The sequence below is a fragment of the Terrapene carolina genome, unplaced genomic scaffold (assembly GCF_002925995.2).
Source record: "Terrapene carolina triunguis isolate 2854851 unplaced genomic scaffold, T_m_triunguis-2.0 Scaffold96, whole genome shotgun sequence".
NCBI classification, from domain to species: domain Eukaryota; kingdom Metazoa; phylum Chordata; order Testudines; family Emydidae; genus Terrapene; species Terrapene triunguis.
In genome coordinates this window covers 61,367,988-61,391,485 of record NW_020664447.1, presented here as the reverse complement: position 1 = coordinate 61,391,485, position 23,498 = coordinate 61,367,988, and the positions used below count along the sequence as shown (strand labels likewise).

The following is a 23,498-nucleotide window of genomic DNA, read 5'->3' as shown; positions in this document are numbered from 1 at the left end:
TCCATATCCCATTCTCTGATCCAGTCTGTCCCCCTGACCTAGGTCTGACTGCATATAAAAGCCAGGGCTTTTAGTGGGCAAATTCAGTAGTTTTCTCTCCAAAAGCCAGCCAGTCCCCCGTCTCAACGAACTTGAGGCCAGATTGGAGCTGGGGACTCATGAGTGAAAGGGCTCATATCTCATACCTATGAGCTCCAGCCAATCATCCTGCTCCAGCCAATCATTCCTCTCCAACCAGGGCCCATATTGGGAGCAGCATTCTAAGAGGGAAAAGGGTCTATACCCTATTTCCAGACCCCTGAAGATAAGGCCTACATTTTCACCAGGTACTCAATTCACTTCTAAGCTGAAAGAAAAACAGTGTGAGAGAGTGGGCGCTGTGTTAGACCCACTGGAGAGACTCATTGTTACCAGGAGCCAGCGCATAGCCAGCCACTGGTCCTCTGACTTTTCAGGAGCATCTTAGAGTGCGAGATCCATGTTGCCTTGGCTCCCTGAGCCTCACATCAGTCCGGGCCGTGGTTTTACCTGAGTTGGCAAGGGCCAGGGCCTTGAGTGTGACAAACTCCTCCTTCTCCACCTTCAGCTTCTTGTACCGGCGCACCAGCTGCAGGATGGCCAGGTAGAGCTCCAGCAGCCCCGTCAGGCGCGAATGCTCCTCATCCATGATGTAGTCCTCGGCGTAGACCAGCTTGTCCTCGTAGGGCAGTGAGCGGTACACAATGCCCAGGATGAGGATCTCCATCCAGGCGCTCTGCAGGAGGCTCATCTGGTCCCCCAGGGAGAGATTAGAGAAACCTGACAGGGCAAATGACAAGCAGGGTCAAACTGGAATGGGCTCCAAAGGCTGTATCCTCAACAGCTCCCCAGTTTTTCTGGGAATCACTCCATCTTCCCAATCCCCTGCACATTACATGGGGTCACTGAGCATCTCTCCAAAGCCTGTGGCGAGCCTCCCAGCCCAGGTCAATATACTTGGGTTTGTGGGGCTCACACTAGCACTCAAAAACTGCTGTAGAGACAGTGCTCTGAAGTTGTGGCCTGGGCTTGAGCTCTAATGCCGCCTCCTTCCCCCCCAGGCTTCAGAGCCTGGCCTGCTATGTCTACACAGCTATTTTTAGTGTGTCATTGGGAGCCCAAGTCTTTTGACCTGGGCTGGGAGGCTTGCTGCCGTGGGCCGTGTAGACATGCCCTGTCTAGGTACTTACATGGCCCTCATCCTGTAGTGTCTGGCACCTCTGGAATTTACCCATCTCTCTACTTCCCAGTCCACCTGCAGCCCTGCCTGGAATCCATCCTTTGTGTTCCCCATTTTTCCTTGCAGCACTGTCCTGAATACAGCCCAGTCCTCAGGCCACACCATGGTGGGATGTACCCTGACCCTGTTCCTCCTGCAGTTCTGCCTGGTAGGTACTTTGCTCCCCTGTATTTTCTGTAATGCAACCCAGAGGAGAGTGAGACGAGAGGCGCACTCTGCTCCAGTGTCTGACATACAAGGGAGTGTGAGAAAGATTTCTCCTGAAATGATCAGACCTCATAAGAAGCTTCTCATCAGAAAAGCAATGAGGAAAAACTCTGCTGGAGCCTAAGAAAAAGGAGAGAGACGGCAGAGATGACCTCAGGCTCTGTAGCAGCCTGACATTGGATCCCGAATGGACACAGCTGCCCTGCGTCCATTTGTCAGCAAATCCTAAACACAGTGTGTAGTGTCCCTGCCCACCCTGACAGAGACCTGAGCGGGGTGTCTGTCTCTGTTTAGCAGCACTGGGGCAGCCTGTCCTGGCAACAGAGTTTCACAGCACTGAGTTGAAATGGGAAGGCCTGAGTATTTCTAAGCAGCAGGAACTTGGTGCAGCATTCTCTCCCCTCCCTCACCTTCAGGCTCCCGCCTTTCTCTCCAACACTGGCTTTTTTTTCCCTCTAGTTTTCTCTCCTAACTCAGCATCCTCTGCCCCTGGATCACTCTCCTCCTGCAGCCCTGTCTGAGCTCATTAGCCTCTGCCTCCGAGACTTCCCAGCCCGACAGGCTGCGAACTGTGCGCAGCGAGATGCCCTTTATTCCCACAGCCTTCACCGCTCACGTCGCTGTGTCTGGGCCCAGGTAACCAGCCACTGCAATGATCATTTGATTTCTCTTGTTATCAAGTCAGCAATTAACAAAAGAGCTGGTGATTGCTGTATTGACCGACTGTGGGTTCTATTTTTCTATCTGTGCTATCTCAGCCCAAGGAAGTGAGGGCAGAGGGATGGGTTAGTCTTATTTATTTATCACTACGCCATGTTTTGTGTTTATGTTGCCAGGGGAAGCAAAGGGTGATAATGGCATGGCAGCCCTTGGACATCCAATTTCCCTTATCAGGCCCCTGAATAGAAAAGAGGCCCCAGGCCACATTAATTAACAGATACCAATCAGCTGTCACGTGTTGTGTGTGTGAGGTCTGGGGGTAGCAGTGGGTGGGAGGGAGGAATCGATAATCCATTGGGGAGGAGTGCCAGAGGGAATAAGGGAACAGCTAAAGACCACCAGGGAGACGAGCTGGAATAGAGAGTGAAATGAGTTAGACTGAATCCCTAGCTGAGTGCTATCTGCCCAACAGCGTCTGGTCTATCATCGCTGTGTGAGGGATGCTCGCGCACAATCCCCATTGTCGCAGGCGTCTCTCCAGATAACAATCCAGGCCTGTTCCAGGCCCTGAATATGTTTGTATAGGAAGGACCTGCTGTGTTCTTAAGTTAGCTAAGGTTGGCCAGGAGTGCATGGAAGTCTTGGAGGTTTAGGTGTTCACATCAGCAAAGTTTGGGGCCCCCTACTGCAGGCTGTCACAGCCAAGAGAACAGTAACGTGTGGGTTCCTTCTTTAAAAAAAATCTGTTTCTCTGAGACCTGCCTCTTCCTTTGTCCTCAGCATCTCCTCTGGCAGCTAGTATACGGTCCCCTTTTACCCCAGCCCCTAAAGGCAGCATTCTGAGTAAATGGGAGAATGGTCTGATGAGAAGTGTGCATCAGGCTCCTGGCCTCTGGATTTCTGACGCCTTGCTGACACTGCCCTCTGCTGCATGTGGAGCTGATGCTATCCCCTCTGGGAGAGAGGATGTCTGCTTTGCAGAGCAGTTATTATAGCTTTGGTTCCCAAAGTTTATAGCCTTTCTCTCTCTCCTATCTGCACTCCCCATTCCCTACCCTCTATCCAACCACTTTGGCATTAGCCGTTCATTCAACTACAGAAAGGAAGGCTGGTCCAGTGCTTCAGGTTCTAGCCTTGAGGGCCCTAGGTTCAACTCCCATAGCTGTCTTGGGTCAGTTGCTTAGTCTTGATCTGCCTCAGTTCCCAATCTGTAAAATGGGGATAATAGCACTTCTCTTCCCGAAAGAGGTGTTGTGACAATAAATATGGAGAAGATTTTGAGGTGCTCAGCCATATGGTAATGGGGCCCAGACACACAGGATTTCCTCCTGCTTTTCTTTTTGGATAGTGTCAATCAGTTCTTCCAAGTTATCTCCTTTCTTTGCAGCTGCCGGTGTGCACAGTATGTGGCCTTGCAGGTGTGTGTACAAAGTCCATCCTGCTCTCTATGGATCTTGTGCATTGCTTTGATTCCTCTGGCCTCACAGTGCAATGCTCAGACCCATCCACCTCTGTAAGTACACCTTATTAATCACCAGTCTTCCCATGATGTCATCCAGTAGCTCCCCAGCTTGACCTACTTGTCCCCAGGCCCAGTACATCCTTTCCCCACTGTGCTAGCATCATCTGGAACAGCCCCCTTTGCTCCTGCATAGACCTGTGTCCTAAACTTTCTCTTCAAAACACACCTTGGAACCCCACCTCCTGCTGGGTTCTGATTCCTAATGAACCAGTTAATTCCTGCCCCCTGGGCTCAGTCATTCTCTCCAAAGTGTCACCTCTGCACCCTAACTCCCATCCCACCTGCAGCTGCTGGTCCAAATCCCTCTTTCACACAGGCATGCTCTCCATTAACTGCAGTAGGCACCCATGTAAGAGCAGAATGTGGCCTGCTCCCTATACTGCTATTGTATTGTTACATACAGGCCTCCTTTATGGCCTGTATAAATAGCAATCACTTGTGGAAAGGTTTGGAAAACTGCTAGAAAGTATGCTGGATGGAAATGAATTGTGTATATTAGATGGACCTATGCAAGTAGTTCTCAACCCTTCCAGGCTACTGTACCCCTTTTAGGAGGCTGATTTGTCTTGTGTACCCCAAGTTTCACCTTGCAAAGTCAGACACACAAAAAAGGGTCACAGCACACTATTACTGAAAAACTGCCGACTTTCTCATTATTACCATATACTTATAAAATAAATTGTGACCCCCAGGTTGAAAAACTCTGATATAGTATACAGAGCAGTATAAACAAGTCATTGTCAGTACGAAATTTTAGTTTGTATTGATTTTGCTAGTGCTTTTCATGTAGCCTGTTCTAAACTAGGCAAATATCTAGATGAGTTGACGTACCTGCTAGAAGACCTCTGTGTACCCCCAGGGTACATGTACCCCTGGTTGAGAACCACTGACCTATGGCACCTGTGCCTGTCTCTATAACCCCTTTCAAAGATCAGTCACCACCAGAGATCTGTGATTTAAAGAGCCAGATTCTGATCTCACACTGGTATAAATGAAGTAACTCCATGGACCCCAGCCAAAGTGAACTCTGGATTTACGCTGGTGTCACTGAGATCAGAACGTGGCCCAAGGAGTTTAGGTAGAGATCTGTGGTAAGAACTGGAAGCAGTGAGTGAGTCTGTCCCCAGGAAGAAGGAAGCTTCCTGTTCTACTGGAGCTAGTTAGTAACAGTGTGAGGTTATGGGTCAGTTGGCATTGGCAGGGACTCTACACCCAGCTTCAGCCATCTCCCCTATTCTTGTCCATTCTCCAGAATCTCTGCCAGTTGGACTAAAATTGGGAGAGTTATTGGCCATAAAGACCTAATCTATATGCACAGCAAATTCACCAGTTGCCTTCAATTCCAATGAAGGAACAAGACTAGGGAGGCAGGTATGATAAGAAACAGTGCATAGACAAAACCCCACTGAATGCAAAAATAGAGATACGGGGTTAGATCCTCAGGTCTGGCTGAGCTTTGCTCAACACAGGGCAAAGAAACTGTTTTATGTCACCTTTGTAATCCCCACCAGCGTGCAGCCAGCTAGAGGCTGTTCCAATCCCTGGTGCAAATTAGAGCACTATTTAGGGCTGCTCTAACTTCCAGCTGCAGGTTGCCACATCCCCTGTGGAAAGTTACTTGATTTGCCCTAGCTGATGTAGTGACATTTGTTTTTTTTATTTCAGTGATTTGGCAGGGTGAGCTCCCAGAATTTTTTTTTTTAAACCCACACACATAATTTGTGGCAAGTGGAGTTCATAATCTGTTAATTTATTATCATTTCTGTCATCCTGGAGGGCCATTAGCAGAGGTAATAAAGGGAGCTGTAATTATAGGATCTGAGGCCACTCCAGACACAGCTGCTGTCATTCCACTTGCCATATTTCATTCTGTGCTGGTGCTATCAGCTTCCTAGTGAGAACAGCACAACGGCTACCTTGGGACAGCCTCTGTTGTTGTCCCTCAAGAGAAGTCTCCTCTTCCCGCAGAAAAGCATGTGTAAAAGGTAGATGAAATACAAAGGTGATTAACAGAGGGGCTGGGTAGGAGGAGGAGAAGGAGAGTCTCATCCAAAGGGGAAGGACTCCAAGCTGGCTGGGGAGGACATTGAGCTAATAATGTTTGCTGAACACTTTTAAATCATGTTTTCATGTTCCTGATTGCAGGAGAGTGGCTTTAAGCTTAATCTGTTTCATTTTGCTGACATTAAAGAACAAGAGTTTGCTCTGGGACCTGGTATCTGAAATGCTGGGCCCATTCCTGTGCCTTGGTTTGAAAAACAGCATTCTAATTTAACACAAGACTGACAGATGTGATCTTTAGTCCTTTCGCCTTGTTCTTAGTGTCTGAGATCCAGGGGCTAGATTCACAAGCGGGGCTTAAAGAACAGGAGTACTTGTGGCACCTTAGAGACTAACACATTTATTTTGAGCATAAGCTCAAAATAGTCTGTATTCGCAAAAATGCATCCGATGAAGTGGGCTGTAGCCCACGAAAGCTTATGCTCAAATAAATGTGTTAGTCTCTAAGGTGCCACAAGTACTCCTGGTCTTTTTGCGGATACAGACTAACCCGGCTGCTACTCTGAAAAGGGGGGCTTAGGCGCCTCACTGCCACTTTAGGTGCCAAAGGCTTTGGATACACTGGCAAGTGAAAGACAAAACTTTTGTTGTTCAGAGATGTTAAAAAACACACACCTCCCTGAAAGCCAAAAGTTTTGTCGACGACAAGCACTGGTGTGAACAGCGCTTTGTTGGCAGGAGTGCTCTCTTGCCGACAACACTAACGCCGCTCGTTGGGGTGGAAGTTTTTTGTCGGCAGCCATGTCGCTAAAAGCTGCATAGTGTAGACATAGCCTTTAAGTCCAACATTTAGAGCCTCAAAAATCCCTATTCCCAGCAGCTCCTTAACACTGTAGGCACCTAAGTTTCTACTGATAAGGTCCCCATGGCATCTAAATTTCTGCCAGGGTCGTGCACATGCCCCCAGCTGCCCAAGTCCTGAGGGCAATGACAACCTAAGTAGTCACTGGAGCAGGGATTTGAACTCTTCCACGTGAGTGCCCACCCACGGAGTCAGTCTCAGACTCTAACCCTCTATGGACAGGGCCGGCTCCAGGCACCAGCCCACCAGGCTTGTGCTTGGGGCGGCACCTGGAGGGGGGCGGTGCAGCGCTCCGGCTCCGGCCACCGGGGAGAGCAGAGCCCCGGCTGGGCACTCCGCCCTCCCCCCGGTGCTCTGGCCGCCGGGGAGAGCGGAGCCCCAGCCGGGCACTCCGCCCTCCTCCCAGGGCTCCAGCCGCCCTCCCCCCCCGCGCCCTCCCCTGCCGCGCTGGGGGGGAGGGCCGCCGGAGGCTTTTTTGCCTGGGGCGGCAAAAAAGCCAGAGCCGGCCCTGTCTATGGAATAAACTCCAAAACAAAAAGCACAGTCACAACTGGGACAGATCACAGCTATGAAAAGAAAACCACCAACCCCTCCCCATCCCAGACTTTTTGGTCTGAGAACTAAGAGGTCAATTTGATGTCACAGGCCATCATCAGATTGCCATTTTGCCAAACTCATCTGTATTTTTTTCTTAGCCATTGCGAGCAACTGAATGACTGCAAACATAGTGTGAACTGGAGTTTCAGGTAAGTCATTCTGTGCCTGAAAGCAGGCTGAACTGCAGCTCTGCCAGAGGTAGTATAAAATTACTGCAGTAACAACGGCCAGAGGCTCAAAGAAAATACACAGCAAATGGCTGTCCTTCCTTATCGAGGTAGATACCAAATCCGCTGGTGTTTGAAAAGGTTCAAAAGCCAATTGGCCATAAGTCTGGCCATGCAACAGTGGAACTCTCTGTTTAAGGCCAAAAGATCCCAAGTGTGGCCATTAAAGGAGCAGAATAGTAGGAAGTGTGCCATGGGGTGTATCTGAACTGCAGAAAAAGCCCTGGGGCAGCAAGTCTCATGGGGTTTGCACTATGAGGCTAAAAGTAGCAGTGTAGGTGTTCCCACTCAGGCTGGAGCGTGGGGGGATGGGTCTCAGAGCCTGGGCTCCAGCCCAAGCAGGAACGTCTGCACTGCATGGGAACCCACAGTCTCCTCTGTCCCAGGGGAAGCCTTTATCTATTATGTGCTTCCCCTGTGAGTTACCTCTGACATACAGTTTCTGGTGAAATACCTGCCAATGTATATCCCTGTACTTGATGGGAACTCTATTATTTCGAAGGAACCACAGTGCCCCACTAAGACAATCTTGTGGACAATTCAAAACTACTGAATGATGTTACGAAAAATATTCCTTCAGGACCCTCTGGTATAATGCGCTCCTAATGTGTGAGCCACGTGCCAGAATGCTGTTGCCTGGATTTGCCAATGGGAGATAAGTTTAACATCATAAACAAGCTGTTTGTAAGAAGGAGTCTGCTGGGCTGTTGCAGGAAAAATCCCCTTGGCCAAGGGCGATTTAAGTATTTTATACAAAGTGGGACAGCTTCAATAAGAGAATCCCAAGTGGCGGAAGGCATCTCTGGCCAGCCTTGACTTGAGCTAACTCCCTCTGAGGGGCTAGCTTAGGCAGCTCCCCCCTCAGCATACTGGCTTCTGTGAATCCCCTTTTTAGCTCCGAACTCTCCCCAGGCCTGGGTGCCTCACTTGGGGCTGTGAATTCTACTGGGTGGCAGGGTGCCTAATGGTTAGGCACTGCAAATGCTCAGCCCTAAGTGCCCCTTGGGAATCAAGCCTCACATGTCTACGAGCTCAGTTGTGTGGGAACCGGAGCGTGTGATCGCCCTGGTGTGTGAGCTCCTTGGTGTCTGGGGCGTGCAGACTCAAAGGAACAGACTGCATTGACATGCCCATTTGAGTCAGTCCCCTTCCCTGTGTTAAAATAAAATAAAAAGGTTGTATCCTATTTTACATGAATTAAAATCTCTCGTATAAAGCACCCAGAGCACTTCGCTCTAAAAGCAATATGATTAGTTTATTACCATTGAGCTGGACTGACCCCTCTGACTGACCCAGGAGCTGTGTTGATTGGGTTGCCACACTGGGGGTTTTTCGCAGGAAAGGGAAATAGAGAGAAAATAGAGGTGGTTGCAGGAGGACCCTGTCCTTCTGGAAGAAAAAACAGCCCCTTTTACAGAGTAACAGTCACCTTGCGCATACCTCCCCGTTCTAGGAGAACAGCAGCAGCACCAAGATGGGAAGTGCATTGGTTCCAAAATGAAATTCAGGGGGGAGCAGCTGTTCATTACAGGTGTAAGCAAGTGATCCCTGAGCTACGGTAGGGCATCCCCAGGCTGCAACACCTAGGTGTTTGGGAACTAATAGCCACACTGAGAGTAACCTGTGAGTACCTGTGTTTGGGTATGTGTATCCAGCAAAAAAACAAACCATGGCAAGGACTCTCAGGGCTGGGTCAACTGACTTGGGCTTGCACTCCGGGGCTAAATATAGCAGTGTAGACATTTGTGCTGGGGCTGGAGCCCGGGCCCCACCTGAGCAGGAACATCTACACTGTTATTTTTAGCCCTGTAGCATGAGCCTGAATCAGTTCACCTGAGCTCTGAGACTCACTCTTGTAGGTTTTTTTCGGCTGTGTAGCCATACCCGTAGCTGCATTGTGTTAATGCCCTTTCTGTTAATGGAGTTAACCCTGCTGCTGGGTTAATGGAGCAATCCAGGCTGAGATTCCTCAATCAGCAACATAGCCTTGTTTGTGCTGAATCAGCCCCAGGTAGATTCCACAGCTAACGAGTGGTGTAATCCCTGATACTGCAGATCTCCTCTAAGAAGGGCACCCCTGGCATTAACCTCCGCTCAGAAACACTGCCCGCAGAAAGACCGATTTCTCCAAACTCTACAGTCAGGCGTGTGGCTCCGTGAAACACCTAACTCGTAGGCGCCTAGCAAATCACTGGAACAACAATGGGAGCCACAAAGCCTGAGTTAGGCCCCTAGGCTTCCTATACAATGAATGGGGAGAGGTAGGTGCCTAAGAATGGGATCCATAAAAGCCTGCTGCCTGCTAGGCAGAGAGCTAGGTAAAGTAGTCAGTGGGTGATGCCAGCAAGAGGGGTGTGTCCTAATCCCCACCACCCATCCTGGTCATGGAGATAGGCATCTGAGTCCAGGCTGCAGGCACCTATTTCTGCTTGCAATCCACAGCCAGGACCCGCTGCCTGGAGTCAGGTGGTGTAGGCGCCTCAGCCATTTCTTGTGAGGAGGAGGTGACGGTGGTGGCCTTTCTTACAACCTTTAGCCCGGTGGTTTGGGTACTCACCCGGGACATGGGAGATCCCTGTTTAATTCCCTCCTCTCTGCCTGATGGGTAGAAGGGATTGGTACAGGGGTTGCCCCTCTCTCAGGCAAGTACCCTAGCCATTGGACTAGAGAGTGTTCCTCACGCTCTAGGGCAGGGGTCTCAAACACGAGTTATTTCCTGTAGCCCGCCATAGCTCCCCTCTCCCCCAGCCCCTCCCCCCTGCCTCTCCCCCCCCGAGTGCGCTGCATCCCCACTCCTCCACCTATCCTCCCAGTGCTTCCCGCCGCCAAACAGCTCAGGGGAAGAGGCGGAGAAGAGGTGGGGCTGGGGCAGGGATTTGGGGAAGGGGTTGGAATGGGGGTGGGGCTGGGGTGGGAAGAGGCTTTTTGGGAGAGGTGGAGTGGGGGCAGGGGGAGGGCCTTTGTATCTTTGTATGAAAAGGGGTCAGTGATGCGGCCCTTGGGCCAATGTACTAGTCCTCATGTGGCCCTCGTGGTGATTTGAGTTTGAGATCCCTGCTCTAGGGCCAATTAATATATTTTTTTAATGAAAGTAGAACAACTTTGACAAGAGAGACTCACATCAGAATATCCTGTAGCCCAGTGGTTTGGGCATTCACCTGAGAGGTGGGGAAACCCCTGTTCAAAGCCCTTCTCATTGGACAGTGGGGGAACTGAACTGGGGTCTCCCACATCCCAGGTGAGTACCCTAACCACTGGATGTAAGGGAGGCCCCCTTGTGGTGTTTGTCATGCTCTGAGTAAACCTACTGGATTGGGCCCTGGGGGAAGACAGGCCTGTCTTCCCCTGGTTTGAGGATTTTGCTGGGGCTTAGGCATGAGAGGGGCATCTGGACCTCTGCCTGATGCACATGCCCAGAGGCAGAAACTTAGAGGCCTATGGAACTTTTACAGTGGAAACGTAGGTGCCCAGTGAGTTTAGGCGCATATAGGGTTGGGTGACAGCTGAGTGGGGGTTTTGTGGATCACAGTGTTATCTAAATCTGCACTTTAGGTGCCTAAATCCCTTTGTGGATCTAGGCCAAGGTACCCAAGAGTCCTCACTTCAAGCAACCCAGGAAATCTTCTCAAGGGAAGCCTCCAACCCAGGAAATCTTCTCAAGGGAAGCCTCCAACCTTAGAATCCAATGATGACAAATTTTACAGGGAAACAGTCACTCAGAACAAAGAGGAACAGCAGCCAAAAAGAGAACAAGGACAAGCTGCAGAAATTAGTCATTGCGTGAGCCAAACGTCCGCTAGGCTAGGACAACTGAACTATGGCAGATACTCCCAAATGATCAGACGGGGTCAAAAATGTTTCATGGAAACATGCTGCATGGCTGAAGCAAGGAACTGATGAATCAAGAAGCGGGATGGGAGAGTGTGAACCTGTGCTGAAGCTGGAGTAACGTGTGCAAGGTTTGGCAGATTAGGTCCAGTAGTTGAGTACAAAATGTTCCTCTGGGCTGGAGGGAAAGAAGGGAGAGGGGATGAGACTGCTGTATCAGATTATTCATGCTGCATGTCTATCTGAAGCAGTCTTCTGCAATGCAGCAAAGTGAGCCCTGGGGACACTTTCTGAAATCCCTCCCCACTAGCCCCTGCACTTTTGCTGTGCAATCAGAACTTCTGTCCAAGATGCCTAGGCATCTCCCCTTGATAATTTACGTTATGGAGCTTGACATAAGGTCAAGCCGTGGACTCAGAATGCAACTCATCCAACAGCAGGAATCATATGGGAGCCCCCAATATCTGAATGAGGGAGATGGCCACTCCTTGAGTCCTGGACCTGTTACTACAGTGCTGATATTCTACATGGACTGCTGCTGCTGTGCTGAACAAACAGTATGGAAGTCCTGTGCATGCTCCAGTGAGCTTCCCCTTTGAGGTTGATCACATCACAGTCAAAGTGTTCCCAGCCTCCATCAACACAGGAAACAGGAGCTCCAAAGCAGTACCTTAATCAGTCTCCTGCATGAGTGGGCCTTGCTCTGTGGCTTTGCTCCTTATGGCTAGGAAAGCTTCCCCTTCAGATGGGCAGTGAGCTCCCTATTCTGTGGTGGTGCGGCAGCACAGATCCTGCTCACTAGTGGCAATAGAGGAATATGACAACCTACATTTCCATTGGATACAATGTCTAGTTGCCATGGTTATTTACAAGATGGATTCAGACTGTCTTGAGCCAATGCAACATGTCATGCAAAATCACCGAAGCCTACTACTGTACCACCTAATCCCAAAGGCTAGTCACCAGGGGTTATTGCTGTACCACCCAGTCACAGTCACTACTGACTGCTGTACAATATCATCTCTAAGGCTACCACATAATCCCAGGACATTATGTGTATATGATAATTAATTTACACAAATTAATCATATACTGTATTGGAACTCAATGCTAATGAGGGCTTCACCGTGAGCAGCTTTCTCTTGAAGTAGATTCAACCCATCAGAGTACCCAGATAAAGTGATGCTCACAGAGGTAAATCATCACCTCCCCATGTCTTTCACACTAACGCCCCCTCCCCTAATTTCCCCTTTGTTACCTGGGATGTGCTTTGCCCATCCAATGATCACCACCAGTTCCCTGTCTGCTAAGTCACAGAGGGTTGTCAGCGCTTTGATGTCACTCTCCGGCATGGTGGGGTCAGGCATGGCATAAATCTTCTCTGGCTCTGCCACCAGCAAGTGGGAGACGATCTTAGTCACTGCAAATGTCAAAGGAGAAGTTACTACTGTACCTTTCAGGAGATGGTGTGTATGTAGCAGCTTTCAGACAACACTTAGCAGGATAAACAACTGATAGGAGTTCTCGTACCATACGACCTGCAATTTGGGATCTCAGAAATGTGTTTTGCTCACAGCAGGAGGGAGACTGCACTGTAGTTAGTGTAGAGTTTTCAAACTTCTTCGGCTGCATATCCCTTTCCAAATAACATAGTCTACAAGGTACCCCCATCTGAGATAGGGTAATAATAGACCTACGATTAGATTGCCAAGTCTTCCTAACTAAAATGCGTTGTCCGCCATTACAGGACTTTTCTCATGTACCCCCGATGAGAGCCTGGGTACCCCTATGGGTATGTGTACCCCAGTTTGAAAACCACTAGTGTAGAGGTTGGAAACTAGAATCTGTGATTCTTCAGTACTGAGCCAACACCTGTAGAAGTCTGACAAAAGCAGGAGCCCATTGTAAGACAGGCTCAGTTATACCAGGTAGATCCCATAGGGATATGACAGGGTGAAAGAAGCCTAAGATAAATGTGATAGACAAACAACTGATGGGATTTTGAGAAGTTCAGAAAACAACTTGGTGACACGGTAGAGCGAGATCAGGGTGTGGGGCTGATTTAGTGGATCTTGGGTGCAGGGAAGACCAGAACATCACTGAAGTTATACACTTAGTCTCTCTCTCTGAGAAAACTCTGACTGATGATCCATAGAATCCCATCATCAATGGGCCACAGCCTCAGATGACACTCTTCCACCCACACACTTATTGGAAAAAATGAATATCTGACAATGGTGGTTTGTAATGGAAACAGAAGGGGACAACCACCACACAACATTATTTGTGCATCCATGGCACCAATAGAAAAAGAAGGTGTGCTGGCCTTAAGGAACACAATAGGAAGCTTGTACATACATGGCTTTTTGGCTGGAGGAGGGATCTGTAAGCTCAGATAAGTACTGCTCTCAGAGTCCAGTCTTCTCTTGTACTTCTGGCGTCCTCCGCGGACTCGATCAAGACGAACCCCTGCAGGTAAGAGAGGAAAGAAACTCGTGGTCCTCTAGCAGTATCATAGTGAATCCTGGAATTTCACTGCTACAGCTTTGTAAGAGAAGAGGCCTGGATATTCGTCCTTACCCAGCAGAACTTCCCTGACCAGGCCACCTGGCCTGTCCACTGAATCCAGCACAGCTGTCCCAACAATGCCAGCTGGGCAGCTTCCTGCTCTGACAACATCACTGGGATAGTTACCTCTTCTGTAAACATTAATGAAGACAAAACCCAGCCCACCTCAACTCTTGAATCATTGTCTGTTTGGCAGATAAATTGAGGGCTTCAGATTTCAGTGCCCTCTGGATGATCATGTTTTTAAAAAGGAAGTCTCAGAAATGTCAATTGAACCTGTGCTTATGGAAAAAAACCCTTTAGATTGTTCTTAAAAATGAAAAGTTAAATGTTCTGTGACCTTTCACTGTCTATATTTGAGGAAAGCTGCCCATAACAAATAGATTATGAAATATGAATAGAACCAAGATCTGTCAAGCAAGGCAACCCATAATGAAAGTAGAGCTAAATATAAACAGAAACAAGTCGTTGCAACCTCTACCACAGTAAGGCAATGATAAAACTGAACTAGAGAGACAGCGAAGATTTGTAGCAACAACGCCTCAAATACAATGAGTTAAACAGCAAACAAAGCATCAAATACAACACCGAAATCACTATACCTATACAAACAGCAACAGCAGGATCAAGCATCAATACAAGAACAGCAGCTGAACTTCTACATCAGTACTAGACTTGAGCGAATAGTGGAAAAATAAGACCATGAATAGTTGTCCAAATTATTAAATAAATTCCTTTCTTGTTGGATCCTTGGTCCTTTGGGTTCAATTTCTATGAAATTGGGGGAATTGAATTTTACATTGACAAACAGCCATTGAAAGTCAATTGTGAGTATACATGGAATTTGAATTTAAAATTTGCAAATGCAAGTATTCACACCTGTAATATCAGTGTGCTGATTTCATCCAGAGTACAGAAACAACACCCTGTGATTTATCTGACCAATCATAATAGGCAAATAATATTTGGTGATCAATCCATACAGTAAAAAATAAAAATGTTCAAAATTTATTCATCTATCACTTTCTCAACACATACTTTTGAGGAAACTGCAGTCTGCTCACAGATATTTTACAGCAGAAAGAGACATAATCTGACAAGTAAATTATACATTTCAGACCAGCACTTTGTTCACTAATCAATACCGTTACACTAACACTGGAGGAACTATATGAAATCAGTACCAGAAGCAATGATACCCCTAACCAATACCCTGCAGCTAACCATACCATCACTTACTATGGATGTCTGTATGCATCAGTACCAATACAATTAACAGTACAAATACACCGACACCAGCAAACTCCAATAAAATTATCCTACAGCAACACGTATAGGGCTACCAATGGTCATTGGCAAAGCCCAACGTTAGGGCCCAGGTGAGGGCTATGGTGTAGTTTTTAAGCTACAGGCCGAAGTAGTGAGTGATGGAGAGCAACACTGCCGCACAGTGACACCTGTGGTACTGATATAGGAGCATAGTTGTTGGCGAGGGTTCTGTTGACAATGGTGCTGTTAGTGCTGCATGGTATTGCTATTGGTGCTGGTGTTTGTATGCATATTAAGGCCCTTGGGGCTGCCACAAGGAGCTTCCTCTTCATGAAGCACAGCTCTCCAGTGCTGCTTCTTGCACATGAACATGGGCGTGCGTAGATAGCTAAATGCAATCAGTGCCATCCAATATGATGGAACAGATTGATTCCCCTGGTGTGCCATCCCCACTCCAGGAGCCAGCACTGTAGTTGGAGGAGCCATAGACCCACCTTCTCCCTGTCTAGCCTTGCTCCCTTTCAGAGTCCTACTCCCATGTGGAGAGAAGCAGAAACGACCAGTCCTTAAAATCCCCAGAGCAAAGGAATTGCTATTGTGAGTGGCCCTTGCATAGCCCAGCATGCAGGAAAGAGAGGGGAAGCGCATGAGAGGCGGATGTCAGGGAGAAGAGGGAACATGGCTGAGTTAGGCTATGCTACACTTGGTTCTCCACTGACATGGGACCTTGCCCTAGCGGTATAAGTTAAAGCTGCCCCCCTGCAGGTGAGGCTGGGTTGCTAAGAATCAGGATGAGATCAGCTCCAGGTCAGCCCCTCTCTGCACCAGGTCCAGCACAGTGGAGAATCAAGCCCTAAAACTATAGTTTAAGCCATCAGTCTGGGCACCGGAACTAGTAATTTGAATTGAGATGTTAGGCCTCACTCTCCGCTGCCTTCCCCTTTATATTGTCATTTACGTTAGTGCAGAAAGCGCAAAGTACGTGTCCCACGCGATCACTCTGAGTTGGCAGCGTTTTATACCCACTTTGCACTGGTGCAAATGATGACACAAGGGCCCTGATGATGTCTGAGCTGTGCCTGGATATAGCGGGGAATGGTGGCTGCATAGAGCAGGGTAAAAGGCTGATCTTCAGCCACCTGGCCCCAGCAGAAGTTAGAACCGCACAGGGCATACTCTAACTTCCACTACTGATGTAAGGGCCAAAGCCTGTAGATGCACAGATATGGTACATCTCTGCTCCACCACACCCCTCCTGCCCACATCACTCCCCACGAATGCCCTGATACACCTCTTCCCTCCTTGTGCACGGAATGTTGGAGCTGACTGATGTGGGATTGGCAGAGCTTTCAACCAGCAGAGAGTTCACTGATGTTACTCTCTTTTAAGGCCACTCTGTGTCGCTTACATGGTGCAAACTTATTTGGCACAAAGAGGCCTTAGTGGACTGGAGAATCTTACCCAAAGTGCAAGGCAGGAGCCAATCAGCTCCAATGAGTTCAGATAGTATCTTTTCCTGTGAGTAAAGTCAGGGTATTCACGGGCTCAGGTACCAGTGCTGAGGAGGGGGAGGGAGGCTAGATGGCTAGACAGACAGATATGTCAGAAGAAAGCCCAGGAAGTGAAATGTGTGGAGTCAGAGCATACTGAGTGAGTTTGCTGCAACTGGGACATTTTCTAAGCTTACGGTGACCAGATGTCCCAATTTTATAGGGACAGTCCCGATATTTGGGGCTTTTTCTTATATAGGCTCCTATTACCCCCCACCCCCATCCCGATTTTTCACACTTGCTGTCTGGTCACCCTATCTAAGCTGGTCACTGATCCAATGAAGAGACCCACTGAACTCACTGAAAGTCAATGGGCCCTGGCTCTCACATAACAGGGGCACCTTGGAAAATTTTACCCCGTGTTTCTTATTTCCCTTCTCAGCACCGGGGAGCCTGGCTGGACGGCTCCTCCTCTGACATCCCATCAAGTTCCAGGGAGAGAAGAGAAAAAGAAAGCAGCAGAATTTGGAGCCTAGGGAGACCCAGGAAGAATGGTAGACCTGTGTGAGTACAAACCCGGAGTCCTGTATTAGCCAGGAGACCCCAAGACTGGCTTCTATCCTGTGACTTCTCCATTGAGATAAATGTGTTCGGATTTCAAAAGACAGAAACCCCATGAGGCCTCCACCACATGCTGCACTGAATGAGCAGCGCCTCAAGTCAGTCAGTGAGAAAATATGCCTCCCCGGGAAGTGTTGAGTCAGCAGCAGAATGGGGAAAAGGCTGTGAAAGTGAAAAACATCACAAATATGACTGAGTTGCCTGGCCCAAGCAGGGCTTTATGAATGAACCACAGCTTCCCATTCCCCCTCACTAGAGGCTCACAGCTCCTGTTTCTTCTATGTGCTGATGGGCAGATATGATATTAGAGGGTGGAATCACCTATCCGCTTAGTGGAGGAAGCTGGGAACCAATCTGCAATTCCCCAGAGTGCACTCTCTGCACATTTTGATGAAGCAAAAGGAAAAAAAACCCGGGGAGGGAGTCATTTTACTTTTACCAAGGAGACATGCAGACAGGCGCATCGTCCTCAGCATTTGGCTGGTGGAATGGCTGCACAGGTTGCAGAGGTATTAGGGATCCTCAATCAGATTATAGGGACACAAAGGACTTAAGTGCATTAAAAGAGATAAGAGAGAGAGACAAGGAGATTTACTCTCCATCCCTCCTTCCCTGGCTGAGTGGATACAGACCTGTTCCTCCAAGGACTTTGGCTTGTTAATTTTGAACGAGACTGTATTTTCCTCCTGTTCCCCATCCAGTGTGACACTCCTTGAGGCAAATGCTTTAAATAAGGTCACAACCATTGTTCTGCCTCAGCAGCAGCAGTATTAGCCTTAAAGAGACAGTGCGTGGACTGACCCACATGAGAAACATCTCATCCATTTTCCAGTTGCTAATCCGAGCCATTTGTAGGTGTGACAAGCAACTAAATGCATTTCAATCCATTTGTTACGTGTCTTATTATTGATCTTGGGTATAGCGTGCAAGATACTTGAGAGGTAAGTAACAAGAGAAGTACTCTGCCCCGAAGAGCTTACAGTCTAAACAGTCCCATACAGACACAGAAAGGGAGCTCAGCTGATAACAAGCACACTTACTTTTCTCTTGCACTTTTCACTTCCCTGGGTTTTGTTACTTTTCTGTTTGGTTTGTTTGTTGTCTGATTTTGTTATTGCCTCTTACAAGGAAGCGGGGTGGGACGAAGAAGGGCGTTAAAATGGGTTTCCAAGAGAGATGTGGAAAAAGAGTGGAAGTGTGGTGGGTGGGGTGAGAGAAGCAGTGCCAGACCCGGAGCAGCACAGAGAGGTGGTATCAAGTCCAAAGCAGGATGAGTGCGGCTAGAGAGGCAGTGCGAGGCCCAGAGCAGCACGGGAGAAGGCAGATGAGATAAGAATGGGAGAAGGAGACAAATTGTGAGGCGTGAGTAGAACAAGGCAGGTAAAGGGAGCAAACAGAGATGAGATGAGAGGCACACACGAGCCAGGACACCAGGCTGTGCAGGGCCTGGAAACATACAGATGGATGTCAATCCGAAATCACATGGTTAAATACTCTGCTTAACTCCTTTGAGGTTGAATTACAGGTTGTGACACATGGTATGAAAATACTTTGTGGGAGGCAGCCAAGCCTTTAGTGGACACACCTATGCATGATTTGCTGCCTTCAACCCATCCCAGGATGGGAGCAATGGAAACTTGTTACCCTCCAGCTCCTATATGCCTTTCCAACTCATTTCATACATGGGCCACCACAGTCCAGTTCCCAGCAGGACAGGTCACAAAATCACCACCACTACCTGGCACTCACTGGCCCCCACATTGGCAGCTTCAGCAGAGAGGCACAGACAGAGACCGAATTCCTTCCTCACACCTAGAGGGAGTCCCTTCACATCAGGCGTGAGGCACATTGGCATGGGAAAGCCAGCTTTTTCTATTCCAGTTTTAGGGCAGGGACTCCTTCTGACATGGACACTTTCGGTGCTGAAAATGTAAACAATCCCACAGATCTACTTGTGCTGTAACAAAGGGAGTACACATTCCAGTCCTGTCACCTCTGAGCGGAACATCTGTGTTAGCCCTGACACGTATACGAGACTCCCTTCTGACCAGTGTCTGCCATGTTTGTCTGGCTCTCTTTGATTTGAGGTGTATGTTATTAGTTCCCCTGCCTGCCCTATTCCAAAGGGGGTCCCAGGACGAAGGAAGGTGGAGGACCTGGACTTGTGTGTTTGCCTGGTCCTTTTCAACCCATCATTCTGCCCTGGTTAGGGCTGTCAGTTTTCTAACCGTCCTGTTGGTGCCACTCGTGTTCCAGGAGCTCATTTGAAGGGGTCTGTGCCAGTGCCAAGCCTCTGCAGTGCAAGAGCCAATCTGCTGATCTGTTCAAGCTCCCTGTAATTCTCTGCTGTGCCCCCTCAGAGAGACATCTGCCTGACGAGTTCGGGATCAGATGTCCCCTCGCTGACTTGATAACATCAGACTTTGGGGTTTTTTTCTTAATGGAAGTAAAATAATTCCAGCGTTTTTTTAAAAGCTGGACCCACGCCTAGTCTGTCGGAAGTAAAAATAGCCGAGTGTGCAGAGGCAGCAGCACAGGAAATCAGGTTTAGTTTCTCTTTTATATTCTGAGGACTAAAAATACTCTTAAAAGCTCTGTGAAGCTGAGCCCTGGCCAGTGGGAAATGCAGCCTAGGCCCAATATCAGCTGTCACGTCGAATTACTAGCCTCACATCACTTTCTATAGAGTCCTATCACATGCTCCTGAACAGATAGTAACAGAGGGATCTATCCCAGCCCGAAGGGCTCACAGCAGAGTTTTGCCAAGTGGCTCTGATGGGATGATTGGTACCCAGACTGAAAAGAACATAATTAAATGGAGCACTAAGAGGAATGCATAGGCCAGGGAGTGATGCCGTAGTGTTCACACCACCAGCATGGCTGTTCCCTGGACACAGAGGCCAGAACCTGCTTTCACAGGCTAACTGGAATCAGGTACAGCTTCTACTCCAGTGCACCACTACCACTGGTATTCGTACAATGCCATAGCTGTGTGCTACACTCTGCAGGAAGATAAGGGAGAGGTCCCTGTCCCGAGCAGCTTGCAGTCTAAATTAGACAGATCGCCAGAAACAAATGATCCCAGACAATGGAGGCTGCAGGGAATGTAGTCTGGCAGTGGTAAGCTGAAGGGAAGGGGAAGAGCTCTCGGGGAAGCATTGTTCCCAAGGTGTAATGCTGTGATTTTTCTTCTACCATTTGCTGTGTTTTGCCTTTAACCACAGGGGAAAGTGACTGGGATGTGTCGAGGTGCAGAGCGCTGACAGTAGGAAAATGGCGAAGAAGGATATTATAATTAGACTTGACACAACAGTAAAAACATGTGCTGCCAAGAAAAACCCTTCATTGGCCCATGGGGAGGTGGATGGGATGGGATCTAACAAGGCTCTGCTAGCTCTGTCCTCTATGATTCTAAGGTTCCAGGTGTAGAAGGCACCTTGGAAAAAAGTTCTAGACATTGATACACACTATGGCTAGCTTCTTAGCTGTATTAGGGCAACTTTGCACAGCTGCCTTACCCAGTCCCTGGAGGATCTTCCTAGTGTATGGCTGGTACAGCCCTTCCCATCAATGATTCCCTGCTGGCATGGCCTCTTCGGGGCCAAAGGCAGATAGCATAGCCTAGAGCAGCTTTCAGACTGCGGAGGGACACCTGGTTGTTGCAAATCAGCAAAGACTGGGGTGGTCTAGGGCCGTCTTTGCACCCCTCCCTGAGCAGGTTTGCGTCTCCCAGACCACAAACCAGCCTCTGACCTTATCTGTTGATTAGCTGAGTGGCATATGCAATGAGATCTCAAAGGAATTTTCGACATATATTTCGATTCAACAAACTTCCTCTCCTGCCCCTGTTTGCACCCTCTTCCTCACACAATCACGTGGCAACAAATTAATAAATAAAAAAATCAAACCATCTTTTCCCCACCAACCACCCATGAAACAAAAATACGACAAACAGTCCGAGCTCTAAATGATTGTCTCATTGAGCAGTTTACCTCTGCCCCTGGCTTCTGTCATCTCCCCTCTGTACCTCTGTACCTCCATACAGGCTGTTGCCATTTCTTGTTATGCTATCAGTCTAATGTAGGGTGAAATCCTGCCTTCACTGGCAAGAGCCATGCTGGAATGTGCCTGGTGCAGGGGTACCAGCCAAGTATCTGCTCCAAGAGCCATAGCATTGGCCAGATCAGGGCACGTACCAGCCACACTGCAGGGTGGGTTGTATTTCACTGTTCCTGTGAATACGTCAGTTGTGTCACCTGCCAGCTGGGTAGGAATTCTCTGCTGCCGCCCAGGTGTGCTGGGGAAAGGCTGCCTGGACTCAGGGAGGTTGCACCAGCATAACAGAGCTCATTTTGGCTCTCTGTATTTATTGGTCACCAGCCACCAAAATCAAGTTGGAGGCAGGTTGGTAAGTGAAAGGTTCCTTTGTAAAGTAATACCAAGTGACTAGACTGCACTGACTATGACAGGACACTGCAAGCAGTGAAGGGTCTTGGAGGGTGAGCTTGGCCCAGTCCCATCATGCTGAAAGAGCAGTTGGTGCCCCACAATAGTTTTCTTTCCATGTTTTTGTTCAAATGTCAATAATAGCACTCTGTGTGGTGCATGTTTAGGCCAAATGCTGCACCGCTTAGGGCAGCAATACATGGAAAGGTGCACAGGTACACTCGATATCACATGCCTAGAAGCAACACCACATGACAGTGTCGCCTCCTAGGCTTGCAGTACATGACATAAGCAAATAATCTGCTGTACATCATTGCCCTGGGGCATGCAGTATCAAGTATAACCAGGCACCTTGCGGCGTCATCTTACACCTCCTCCACTGATGCCAGTTTCGGCTGTATAGTTGTCAGCTTCTCACCCAGACATCTCTGGCTTATTCCTCGCTGCCCTTTATGCATGCTCTCTCTCTCTCTCTGTATATATTTTGTGTGTGTGTGTGTGAATATATCCATGTCTATACAATCTGTATTTGGTTGTAACCCTCTCCCCTCCACCCTTTGTATGGCATCTGCATTCTTCGATTGTAAGCACATCGGGTCAGGGAATCTTTCCAGGTTTTTCACAGCACCTAGTACAACAGAGCCCTGATCATGGCTGGAACCTCTGTGCGCTACTGTGCTATAAACGCTAATCATAAAGTGTGTGGTTCTGCTAGATAATGCATGCCTCAGGGCAACACCACAGAGGAAAGCAATGCATGCCTCAGGCGAGGAGGTAATAGCACACAGCTCAGGTACATTGGGAGGAACGACACTAAAGATCAAGGATAATTTTTTCAGCAGGGTCCAAATGATTTAGGATCCTAAGTCCCATTTTCAAAAGTGACTTTGGCCCGGATCCTTAAAGTACTTAGTGATTGCTCCACTCAGCATTGCACTGCCTAACCTCTAGGTCGAATTTTCAGCCCTGAGCTAGGTGCCCAGGCTCCCCATATAATTCCTGGGGAGATTTAGGTGCCTAAGGAAGGGCTTTTCAGAAGTCAGCCACCTGAGTGGGGGGCTGCCTAAGCTAGCCAGGAGTAGAATGCCAAGGAGAGCGGGTGGGGAAAAGACAGAAGTTTAGGCCCCTAAGTGGCTGAGCTGGTGTGCCTGGCTGATAGGCCTCCTGCTTCTTGGGATCCTCAGCTGCAAGCCCCCCTCCTGAAGGTAAGTACCTACACCAAGTCAGCAGCTTAGGTACCCCATACCCTACCAGCTGAAAATATCGCTCGCTTTCTCTCTCTCTTGCTCAAACTCAATCCCTTTCTGGTGCTCGCCCTGCATTTGCCTGTACCCCCAGCTGCCCCTGGCCTGCCTCTGGCCCTCCTGATGTGGTGGCTGGCAGATGACAGGTGTTAGGCATGCTCTGTACATGCCCATGGGATCAGACCCTGCTGGCAAGATAGGCATTCCCCTGAGTTTGAGAATCTAGGTATGGGGCCACTGGGGCTTTGGCTTGAGCTAAGGCTCCAAGCAGCTCGTTAGCCACTGGGATGGATTTGGCATTTAGGCAAATGTTGACTGGTGGAAACTTAGGTGCCTGGGGACTCAGACGGGTTTGACAGCAGCTTTGAAAATGTCAGTGGCAGCTAATGGTGGACTTAGGCACCGAAGTACCTTTAAGGATCTGGGCCTTAGGCTGCCAAGTGTCTGTCACTTTTGAAAATGGGACCTAGTAGGCACTTTTGAAAATTTTACCCAAGTGCCTTTAACTGGCTCAGAAGAGCAGGTATCTAGCATAATTCCACCCCTGCTTGGAGCGCAGTCTTGCTTGCATAAAAGGGTTTTAGTTGGCTAACAACATGTAGCTATATGGGTCTGGACATCTCTGCAGAGCTGGGACCTTCACCAGCATGTCAGATGTCTCCTTTCCCAATGTTCATTTTGTGGAAGTACTGAATAGA

General features: G+C 48.7%; 1 protein-coding gene across 5 annotated transcripts in view; it reads right to left on the bottom strand.

Moving 5' to 3' along the window:
• Positions 1–23,498, bottom strand: part of ESRRB (estrogen related receptor beta) — a 52,664-nt gene that overhangs the window by 9,582 nt on the left and 19,584 nt on the right. For 2 of the 5 annotated variants that reach the window (XM_024192724.1, XM_024192719.1), the window contains 3 exons: positions 13,521–13,631; positions 12,421–12,582; positions 529–798 (listed from right to left, as the gene is read on the bottom strand). In XM_024192724.1, coding sequence (XP_024048492.1) covers positions 529–798; positions 12,421–12,582; positions 13,521–13,631 — 543 coding nt within the window. Of the gene's footprint in view, positions 1–528; positions 799–12,420; positions 12,616–13,520; positions 13,632–23,498 lie in introns of all 5 variants that reach the window. The other 3 variants (XM_024192723.1, XM_024192720.1, XM_024192722.1) reach the window with 3 other exon arrangements.